This window comes from Schistocerca americana, chromosome 4, assembly GCF_021461395.2.
Source record: "Schistocerca americana isolate TAMUIC-IGC-003095 chromosome 4, iqSchAmer2.1, whole genome shotgun sequence".
NCBI lineage: Eukaryota > Metazoa > Arthropoda > Insecta > Orthoptera > Acrididae > Schistocerca > Schistocerca americana.
In genome coordinates this window covers 212,928,288-212,940,297 of record NC_060122.1, presented here as the reverse complement: position 1 = coordinate 212,940,297, position 12,010 = coordinate 212,928,288, and the positions used below count along the sequence as shown (strand labels likewise).

General features: G+C 38.5%; 1 protein-coding gene across 3 annotated transcripts in view; it reads right to left on the bottom strand.

Annotated features, from left to right (window-relative positions):
• The window catches only part of LOC124612339 (serine/threonine-protein kinase tricornered), a 600,632-nt gene that overhangs the window by 21,080 nt on the left and 567,542 nt on the right, over positions 1–12,010 (bottom strand). For all 3 annotated transcript variants that reach the window (XM_047140489.1, XM_047140491.1, XM_047140488.1), the window contains 2 exons: positions 7,205–7,587; positions 1,491–1,608 (listed from right to left, as the gene is read on the bottom strand). In XM_047140489.1, coding sequence (XP_046996445.1) covers positions 1,491–1,608; positions 7,205–7,587 — 501 coding nt within the window. The remainder of the gene's footprint in view (positions 1–1,490; positions 1,609–7,204; positions 7,588–12,010) is intronic.

Here is a 12,010-nt window from a genome sequence, read left to right as displayed (position 1 = left end):
TAGGATAAATTATCAAGGGACTTCTAATCTTATCTTTTTTTCCTTTTTATACACCGTGCAACCTAGGGAGTGTGGAAAGTGGGAGTCATGACAATTAACACACATGGACAGCAGAACACAGAGGCTTCCCTCATGAAATGAGTGTCCACATTCACCACACAATGGGTCTGCCATACAGCAAGACGACATGTGCCTGAAACGCAAGCACTGAAAACAGCCCAGGGGTTTGTGATGATCTTAGGTTTGTCTGGTACTCAACTGTGTGGTAATCAGTGCCCATACGAAGTCCTAATTTTTATGCAGTCCAATTTTTACACAGTGCAATCTAGCCACTGTCACGAGTAATGATGATGAGGATGAAATGATGAGGACAACACAAACTCCCAGTCCCCGGGCAGAGAAAATTCTCAACCAGGCTGGGAATCGAACCCGGGACCTAGTGATCCAGAGGCAGCAATGCTAGCCACTAGACCACGAGTTGTGGACAGCTTAGCTCAGGGTAGCAGGATGTATGGCTTCATGTCACACAGGTAACATAGTAATGGAATCTCCTTAAGATACCAGAACAAAGGCATCGGTAGCAGTGCCATTGTACTTTCTGAATATGCCAAATGAAATGAACGCCCCGGCGTTCCAGACTGGGCCAGAATTCCTCATCAATTTGAAGGATGAGGTTCCTACGATGAAATGACTCCCTGAACCACACTGACAGACTGGTGAGGAGTATCGACACCAGGATGACACCAAGATGTTCACAAACATAAAGGGCTGCAGACTGCGTGGTAGAAAAAGTTTTGATCAACAGTAAAACCAACTACATCTTACTGAGAGACTTCACTTCACAACCTTAACTTCCATATTGTCCACAAAAAATAACAGCTTGGTGGTGGAGGTGAACGTGTCCCCATCAGTCCTAATGCAGACCAGGTAGAGGGGAAAGCGTTTCACTCCAAGTTGGTGAACCTGGATCTCCTCCCAGGGTGCAGCCAGAGAAGGGAAAGTTGCAGGGTCATAAGTAGCAGCATTAAATGATCCATTACCAATCAAACAGACAGACAGCTGTAAAAGAATGGCCAGTTTTTTTTTTAATAGCTTAATTGATTTCATATGCAAAGCATCCTCTGCGATACCACCCACTCTGATCAGGTGCTCTCCCCATGGACTTTCTGGCATGGTGCCCGTTGGCGTGAGTTCCGATGCTCCAGAATGACAAGCAACCACTCCCAGACATAACAGAGCAGGCAACAGCTCAGGCACCAGAATTGTGATCCCTTTGTTGTCAGGGCGCTCAGCCAGATACATACATAACAGCCCCATCACAAGGCTACATGTGCTGACGATGTAGCAGTGTTGGGGATGGAGTCTACAGTGGGGAAGGAAGAGGGCAAGGAGGGGGGGAGGGGGAATCCATAAATAATTTTAAAATAAAGGTAAGAATACAGTAAAATCAAACAGTGGTTAAGTTATAGTAAATTGTAAAACATGAATACCTGTGTATAAATCCCAGTTTATGTATAGAATCAATTGCCAGAGCTGTTTCAGCTATGTAAAACTGGGTACATTCCTCCGATAATGTGTCCTTCTTCATAAGAAGTGTCATCATGTCACCTGCAACATAAATTATTTAAAAAATCTCAAGCAATTTCAAAGAGCATTCACCCTTATTGACTAATTACTCAATAACATTTTAACTGATACTTTTTCTAATGTTCTCTGTAGACAATTCCCCTTCTGAATGAAATTTTCACTCTGCAGTGGAGCTTGTGCCAATATGAAACTTCCCGGCAGATTAATACTGTGTGCTGGAAGACTTGAACTCAGGACTTTTGACTTTCAAGGACAAGTGTTCTACCAGTTTCCCTTGAAAGGCAAAGACACAAAGTCTGAGTCTGCCATGAAGTTTCAATTCCTCTCCATTTCTCCTCTCAACTAGCAGGGTCGTATTATTTCCAGCAACCATATTGCAGATGTAAAGGAATCAGTTGTGCAGTTTCTACCATTATGTATTCGATTGCGCTAAGATGGCTAATAAATCCATTACAGAAAATGGCTGTAAGAGAAACTCAGAGCAGCTCATCGTTATGAATGGCATGTGGCCAAATGGTGTTGCTTGTTGATTGTATGTTCCTGATTTGATATGTGACCAAAAAGTTCACTAATGGTTGTAGGAGATCTATTATGGACATGAGAATGTGGCAAATGAACAGTGTGCAAGACATCCAACAACAATGATTACAAATACAGCTGTCAAACGTGAATGGCACGATTATCAACAAATTTCGCATGTGCATGGGTGTTGATGTGTTAGCTCTGATTATTGGATGCACTCCAATTCACAGCATAATTAGAAACAGTCTCCATTAACACATCACGGCTATGCAATGCGTGACTCAAACATATTCAAAGAATAGGCATCAAAGCCTTACATCTCCTTTGTTAGAAGAACAACATGGAAAGTTCTTTGCCAAACACAGAGGTGGCATTTTTATCTGTGACCTTCCCCACCGTTTTGTGTGTCAGGCTGACTTTGTTGTTAGACTCCTTTAATTAGTCAATCACCACTACTATTTATTTTACATTCATTCACTGCTGGATAAAGATCTATTGGCAAGTTACTTCCTTCAGCTCTACATATCCATTCAACTGTCTTCCATCAGGTCATCATCTGTATATTTTCTTCCATTCAGAAAGCAATATATGCCACCTATCTCACTTTCATCTTCCTTGCCATCATAACTGCATCCTTCCCCTTCAGTCAGTTTCATGATATGTTCGTTCATGCTGCTGTATCTCCTGATAACTCCTAACACACAGCTCTCGACTGCCCACTGAGGAACTTGAGTACGCCCTTGCTTCCAGCTTGTAGTGTATCTATTGAAACCAATCCGAGATGAATTTCTTTTTTTCCATCTATCAAACAGTTTTATAATTCTCTTCTGACATTACTTCTACAATATCAATTTCATTATCTTTCTTATAACTCATCACTTGCATTACACACAAAGGATCTTTGGAGTGTTTAATAATTTATACAAAACCAAATCCGTATGTCACACTTCCTGAAAGGTACTCCGTATAAACCTGTTACTTATAGCCTTTGTAATCTCTGTTACTATGTATGTGCCTACCATAGCTAACATCACTAAAGCACGCTACTGTACTGGCACTCAAACAGAAGAATTCAGTTCAATTCCTTGTGTTGTTGTTGTGGTCTTCCGTCCAGAGACTGGTTTGATGCAACTCTCCATGCTACTCTATCCTGTTCAAGCTGATTCATCTCAAAGTACCTATTGCAACATACATCCTTCTGAATTTTCTTAGTGTATTCATCTCGCGGGCTCCTTCTACGATTTTTATCTTCCATGCTGTCCTCAAATACTAAGTTGGTGATCCCTTGACACCTCAGAACGTGTCCTACCAACAAATCCCTTCTTCTGCGCAAATTGTGCAAACAAATTCCTCTTCTCCCAAATTCTATTCAGTACCTCCTCCTTAGTTACATGATCTACCCATCTGATCTTCAGCTTTCTTTTGTAGCACCACATTTTGAAAGCTTCTATTTTCTTCTTGTCTAAACTATTTATCATCGATGTTTCACTTCCGTACATGGCTACACTCCATACAAATATTTACAGAAAGTACTTGCTGATACTTAAATCAATATTCAATGTTAACAAATTTCTCTTCTTCAGAAACATTTTATATCCTCTCTACTTTGACAATCATCAGTTATTTTGCTTCCCAAATAGCAAAACTTATTTACTATTTTAAGTGTCTCATTTCCTAACTGTAATTTTCCTCAGCATCACCTGATTTAATTTGACTACATTCCATTATTATCATTTTGTTTTTGTTGATGTTCATCTTATATCCTCCTTTCAAGACACTGTTCATTTTGTTCAAATGCTCTTGTAGATCTTTTGCTGTCTCTGACAGAATTACAATGTCATTTGCAAACCTCAAAGTTTTTATTTCTTCTCCATGAATTTTAATTCCTACTCCAAATTCTTCTTTTGTTTCCATTACTGCTTGCTCAATATACAGATTGAATAACATCAGGGATAGGCTACAACCCTGTTTCACTCCCTTCCCGACCACTGCTTCCCTTTCATGCCCCTCAACTCTTATAAATACCGTCTGGTTTCTGTACAAATTGTACAGAATTCCTGGTGATTTAATCTATTTTCATCACCAGTGCTTGGCCCATTACAGAAAACAACTGAAGTAACTTTTAGTATTTTCCAGCAAACAATGCCATGTGGCTTTGCTTTATTAAGATCTCTCTCAAGAAAGCTGGTCTATGATTTTTAGTATCTAAAATATGAGTGCCTGTATCACACTACAGTAATTAGAGCAGAACTGAAGGATTTGAAACACACCCTGGAATAAAGAATTTTCTCTACTGGCAAGATAGAAAATCAACAAGATTAACATGAACTTGATGCAGATTATACTTGGACTTGCTTGTCTCTGCATTATACATCTGAAATGCACGTAACATTTGGAAGCAGTGTCTGTCTACAGTATGAATCACATGTAGAGTTTAAAGTAACCGGTATGTTATCAAACATTAAATAACTGCAATTAATACTACCATTAATTCTGGATCAACGTAAATTTTGACTAACACTATACCTCCAAAGTGTGTGCTCACATTTATGCCTGCCTCTTTTGTTGAAGCATGAAGATTCCACAATTAAACTTCCTTCCCACCTCCTGAACTCTATACATTTACACTTGTTTTATAAATAAAACCGCCTTTTCCTGCTGCTAGTTACTTTATTTATCCCATACATGTTTCGCCTTCTCTTGTTCTAAGGAAAATATACCAAAGAAGATGAAACATATAATGGAGTCACAATATTTACACTGTGAAAAGTAGTGTACGATGAAATAGTAGTATCGAGTGACAAAAGAAAAATAGCCCACCACAAAAAAGAGTGAGAAACTTGGTGAACTGTGTGGGGAAGGCGAGAACACGAATATGTCATTGTGTGGTAGTGATAAAAATGGTAGTGCGACCTCCACACCAGATGTGAGGAAACACATATCAGCAAATCGTTAATAATTAATTCTTTAACAAAAAATTCATGAAGTGAACTATTTGATAATCTATAAGTACCAAAACTGTATCATTATAGATCCCACTAATGATGCCTTACAGCAGGAGTAGGCGAAACGTGTATGGGATAAATGAAGTAACTAACAGGAGGAAAAGGCAGTTTTATTTACAAAACAAGTATTTATATGCCTGCTGCAGAGGATGGCCACACAAACAAACTTGTCAATACACTTATATTATCAATATAATAGGGAAACATTCCACGCGGGAAAAATATATTTAAAAACAAAGATGATGTGACTTACCATACGAAAGCGCTGGCAGGTCGATAGAAACACATACAGACACATACATACACACAAAATTCTAGCTTTCGCAACCAATGGTTGCTTCATCAGGAAAGAGGGAAGGAGAGGGAAAGACGAAAGGATGTGGGTTTTAAGGAAGAGGGTAAGGAGTCATTCCAATCCCGGGAGCAGAAAGACTTACCTTAGGGGGGAAAAAGGACAGGTATACACTCGCGCGCGCACACACACACACATATCCATACGCACATACACAGACACAGACACAAGCAGACATTTGTAAAGGCAAAAATGCCTATCAGTTCATGCATGTTATGCAGCCATTTGCTCCGAACAGACTTCTAAACATTCATGTTCACTAGACGTATTGTCTGTTTCATAATTGTATATTACCAACTTAAGATGCATCTGAAATGGTAGCAACTGATTCTCTGCACTCACAGTGATGTGTTACTATTATGACGAAGTATCTGGAACTACTGATATTCACCGTATGGAAAATGTAGGTTTCAAACCTTAATCACCCCATCTTAATGGCACACACTCATCAGCCACAATATGCTATTATGTGAAGTTTTCACAGACAATAACTTTCAATTAAAATATTCAAACTAACAATGCTTTTCGGATTCTCAGTTTCAAGATCTATTGATACACTAAATGAATATCTAGTATTTCATAGATAATGAATACTGACAGTCTATCCACTTCCACAGCTGCCACTTATTTCATATGCTGTTATTCACACTCAAGTAGCTTGTGGCTAGTTACATCATAAGACAAACTTCTTTTTGATACCTGTGTTTATGCTTACAAGAACAAACAATAGCATGTGGTACACTATTAGTAATGTTTTAAGCCAAACATCACATGTAATGAATGGCTAGTCAACAGCAACATTGTTTGGAAACTGAAAGATAAAAGCCCAGAAATATTGTAACACACACTCCTGACAGTACTAGATAAGTGTAATATGACTGCAGTAGTACTAGAAACTATAGAATACTACACTAATTATATACAGGGTGAGTCAGGAGGAAAGGTACATGCTTTGATGGGTGATAGTATTAGTGATACTGAATAAAAAGCTTCATATGGACTTATGCGTTACTCCGAATGGTTTCAGAGATAGAACACACTTAATATTCACTGTTATTTATTTTCTTTACTATCAAACATTGTCACTATTTACTATGTGCCACAGCGGTGTAGAGCAAGTTGAGACCAACAGTTTTTATGTGGGACACTTGTGGTCTATCAAGTCAGGAAATACCTCAAATTGGCCCACAAAAACTATGTAAACTACAGCACATGCCCATCGAGCAAGGTTTTTGACATTCCCGCTCTCTCTTCACACAAATCATTAGTTGTAGAGAAAAAAATTGAATAGGACCTTTTTTGTAGGAAATTTGCTATAGTTTAATTTTGTACTGCGACACGTTTTTGCTGGAGGGTGAAGTTTTCGAATTATTCAAGAAAAACGTACAAAAGCGATGTTTAATGTGTTCTATCTCGAAAACCATTCGGAATAGGGCATACGTCCACATGAAGTTTTTTGTTGAGAATCGCTAATACTATCACCCCTCCAAGCACGTACCTTTCCTCCTGACTCACCCTATATAATAATAACCACATAATGATGAAGATGATAATAGTATCTTTACACTTTAAAAATGTAAATATTATCATTACAATTTAGTTAGGAGCTGCAGTTCGCTTACAGATATTTGCTAGCACAAATAATTTATTGTTTCTGGAACACTCATCAATGTTGCCTTTGTTTCTATTTAAAAAACAACAACAACAACAACAGCTTAGGTAAGGTAACTTAACTAACCTCCTGGAAGGAACTCCATAATAAGGTACAGATTAATAGGATCTTGAAAGCTGTAGTACATTTTCACAACCCACTGATGATCTGCTTCAACTAACACATCCCGCTCTGCGCGCACGTGTGCTACTTGTTCCTTTTCTAACATATCAGCCTTTCTTAGTATTTTCATTGCATACACATGTCCTGTATCTTTCTTTTGTACAAGTCGAACCTCTCCAAAAGCACCTCGACCAATCACTTTAAGAGGTTCAAAGTCTTCAACACCAAGTCGCGATCTTTTCAATCGTAAGAATTCGGTCTCCTTCTGCGCATGCTGTTGCCGCTTTTCCTGTTTCTGAGCTTCTGTAAGGCTGTCATCTTTCAGGGATTCTTCCAATTTGGCTAATCTGAAAAAGTTAAAAGCATGCACCACATTTAATGTGCACATTATTTACAGAGAATTGCTCAAAGGATATTTTACATAATTAATAAAATGATGTGCACTTTTATGCAATTGAATGCAAAATTTCCACTGATTTGCTTCATGGAAAAATGGTAAGACTTAGACATAGCCAAGGCACGACTGTTGTAACCAGTTAACTGGAATCCCATCTACTCAAGTGTAAATAATGCTGCATTCAAATGTCAAGCAGAGTATGTCAAAAAGAACGCAAAAAATATCTGCATTCATAACTGGCACTTTAACTTTTGTCTCTCGAGCACGAGTATGGTTATTGAATAAGGTCTCACTGCAGTTGCAAGCTTTCTTATTATAATTACATTCAAATACTTTCTGCATTTTCTAAATTCAATCTTGTGTTTCACTTAATGGAATCAGTTCAAAATCTTGAGTCATTCCAGTCTTCCTTAATAATCTGCTAGTTAAACTTTTTTTTTTGGGGTCAGTTATTTTCGCAAGTATATTGTGAAATGACAAGCTTAATTTATTGGACACAGGATGACATCACATGTGGTTAGTGCAGTTATCTGTTCTACACCCTCTGCTGATTAACATTTATACAAGTTGTTTCTCAATGGTATTGGAACACAGCAATATGTTAAATACTTGCATACTTTTGCTATTTATCAATCATTAGTCAATGTTAAAACCTGCTTTAACAGTATCATACACAACGTTTGAAATGTCACAAGTTTATGGGTACTGAATCTGCAGGAGCTAGATGTTCATGAATTATCCAAAACAAGAAGCATTATACAGGGGAAAAAAACCAACCCCACACACACACACACACACACACACACACACACACACACAGACAGAGAGAGAGAGAGAGAGAGAGAGAGAGAGAGAGAGAGGTAGGTTTCAGAATATGAAACACATCCAAGATACATGCAAAAATTTTCTCATCATATCTCATGCTGACATGCTGAATCAGAACCATCTGCTTTGGAGATCACTCAAGGCATGACAATCTTTGTTTTATAGATAAAATAAATTCCTCTTTCTGAGTAAGGACCGATGCCAATTTTATGTGATAGCCATTAAGGATGGAGCAGTTTGGGCAATGTTTCACACATTTTAGTGAAGTGCTGGGCTGATCCCTAAGTTGCTCCTCAGGAAATATTACACACTAACTTTGGTTGCATTTTTAATTTAGTGTGTTTTATTACAGTAATGACTTACATACCTGGTAAGCCTGCTGTAGACTTTACCCGACTTTACCTATTGAATTCTTCCATATCGTACAATCATATAATTAACAAATACGTGTACAGTAGTGACATCTAATGACAAAAACATTTTGTGGCTACTGTAGAGAATTTTCTTATGAACATTAGCACTGTTAACAAAATGATTCCTTCGACCCTTCAGCCTAGCATATACCACATTTAAAATATATGCAACAACGCCAAACTGATTTTGTATTCATCTTTGATGATGACACTATGGCTACATTATATTAGGACATGTTTTCAGAACAGGTATGCCTCTTCACACTTAAAACACACATTTTACACATGTATGTCAGTAATATTTTCCATTATGGTCTATTTTATTGTTGTAAAGCCATGTATGGAAGTGAAACATGGACGATAAATAGTTTGGACAAGAAGAGAATAGAAGCTTTCGAAATGTGGTGCTACAGAAGAATGCTGAAGATTAGATGGGTAGATCACATAACTAATGAGGAAGTATTGAATAGGATTGGGGAGAAGAAAGGTTGTGGCACAACTTGACTAGAAGAAGGGATCGGTTGGTAGGACATGTTCTGAGGCATCAAGGGATCACCAGTTTAGTATTGGAGGGCAGCGTGGAGGGCAAAAATCGTAGAGGGAGACCAAGAGATGAATACACTAAGCAGATTCAGAAGGATGTAGGTTGCAGTAAGTACTGGGAGATAAAGAAGCCTGCACAGGATAGAGTAGCATGGAGAGCTGCATCAAACCAGTCTCAGGACTGAAGACCACCACCACCACCACCATCACCACAACAACAACAACAACAACAACAACAACAACAACAACAACAAGATATGATAGAAGAAGAAACAGGAGTCTATTTAGAAGAGATGGTGATCCAGTATTAGAATCAGAATTTAAGAGAGCTTTGGAGGACTTAAGATCAAGTAAGGCAGAACGGATAGATACCATTCCATAAGAATTTCAAACATCATTGGGAAATGCAGCAACAAACCAACTATTCAAGTTGGTGTGTAGGCTGTATGAGTCTGGCGACATACCATCTGACTTTCAGAAAAAATATCATCCACACAATTCTGAAGACTGCAATAGCTCACAAGTGCGAGAATTATAGCTCTGCATCCAAGTTTCTGACAAGAATAATATACAGAGGAATGGAAAAGAAAAATGAGGATGTATTAGATGACAATCAGTTTCACTTTCGTAAAGGTAAATGCACCAAAGAGACAATTCTGATGCTGTGGTTGATAATGGAAGCAAGACTAAAGAAAAATCGAGACACATTCATAGGATCTGTCTACCTGGAAAAAGCGTTCAACAATGTAAAATGGTGCAAAATGTTCGAAATTCTGAGAAAAATAGAGATAAGTTACAGGGAGAAATGGGTAATATAGAATATGTACAAGAGCCAAGAAGGAATAATGCGAGTGGATGATGAAGAAGGAAGTGCTTGGATTAAAAAAGGGAGAGGTGTCGTCTTTTGCTCCTACTGTGTGCTCCTACTGTGCTATCTGTATATTGAAGAAGCAATGATCGAAATAAAAGAAAGATTTAGGAGTGGAATCAAAATTCAAGGTGAAACGATATCAAATATATAATTCACTGATGACACTGCTATCCTGAGTGGAAGTGAAGAAGAATTATATGATCTGCTGAATGGAATGAACAGTGTAATAAATACAGAATATGGTTTGAGAGTAAATGAAAGAAAGACGGACGTAGTAAGAAGTAGCAGAAATGGGAACAGCGAGAAATGTAACATCATGATTGATGGCCACAAAGTAGAGTAAGTTAAGGAGTTCTACTACCTAGGCAGCAAAATAACTAATGACAGATGGAACAATAACATCAAATGCAGACTAGCACTGGAAAGAAAAAGGCATTCCTGGGCAAGAGAAGTCTACTACAATGTGGCATAGGTCTTCATTTGAGGAAGAAATATCTGAGAATGTACATTTCAAGCATAGCATTATATGACAGGGAAAGATGGACTGTTGGAAAACCGGAACAGAAGAGAATCTAAGTGTTGGAGATGTGGTGGTACAGACAAATGTTGAAAATTAGGTAGGCTGATAAGGTAAGGAATGAGGTGGTTCTGTGCAAAATCAGAGAGGAATGGAATATTTGGGAAACACTGACAAGGAGAAGGGACAGGAAGATAGGACATCTGTTAAGACATCAAGGAATGACTTCCACGCTACTAGAGGGAGCTGTGGAGGGCAAAAAATGTAGAGGAAGACAGAGATTGGAATACATCCAGCAAATTGTTGAGGATGACTCTGAGATGAAGAGATTGTTGGCACAGGAGAGGAACTCGTAGCAGGCTGCATCAAACGAGTCAGACGACTGATGAGGGGAAGGAGAGGGAGAGAGAGAGGGAGAGAGAGAGAGAGAGAGAGGGGGAGAGAGAGAGAGAGAGAGAGAGAGAGAGAGAGAGAGAGAGAGAGAGAGAGAGAGAGAGAGAGAGAGAGTGAGTGTGAGTGTGAGTGTGAGTGTGAGTGTGAGTGCACGCGCACAGACGGTTCACTAGTTGTATTTGTGTTTTTCCTCACGTTTGGTAGTCTAAAGACCTAACAATTTTGTGACCACAGAGAGACAGAGAGAGAGAAATTTATTCTATCCTTTCTGGGTCATTGTTATATTCACATCGTAGCTTGTGTTGCAAACAAACAGTTGAACTACAATAACATACAGACCAAAGTTCACACGGTTCTTAAGTTAACAAGAAGTAAAAGTAAAAATAAGTTCTGCCAAATCATGAAACAGCAGACCTCATATGGGATGAATGCTAAGAAATGGAAACCACGGAAAACATGAGCTAGAATAGTGACACCAGAAATCTAACAACAGCCCTCCCACACATGCTCCCACCATTCCACATCCTGTTTGGTTTTTTTTCACCCTACTGAAGAAGCAACTCTCCAACACACATAATGAACTAATATTCCTAACTACGCAGGGCTATTTCTTCTCAAATACAGTCATAGTGTGAAACACTTTAAATGCAAATCAATTCTATGCAACTTGCGTTACTTGTCATGAAGTATGGGATCAGATGGGAGGTAAGCTATAATCTGCTGATAATGGATGACACTAGTGTTTGCACTGAAATATATAAATGTAAAGTGTCACCACAAATTGAATGTAAACATATTACATGAGGCACTT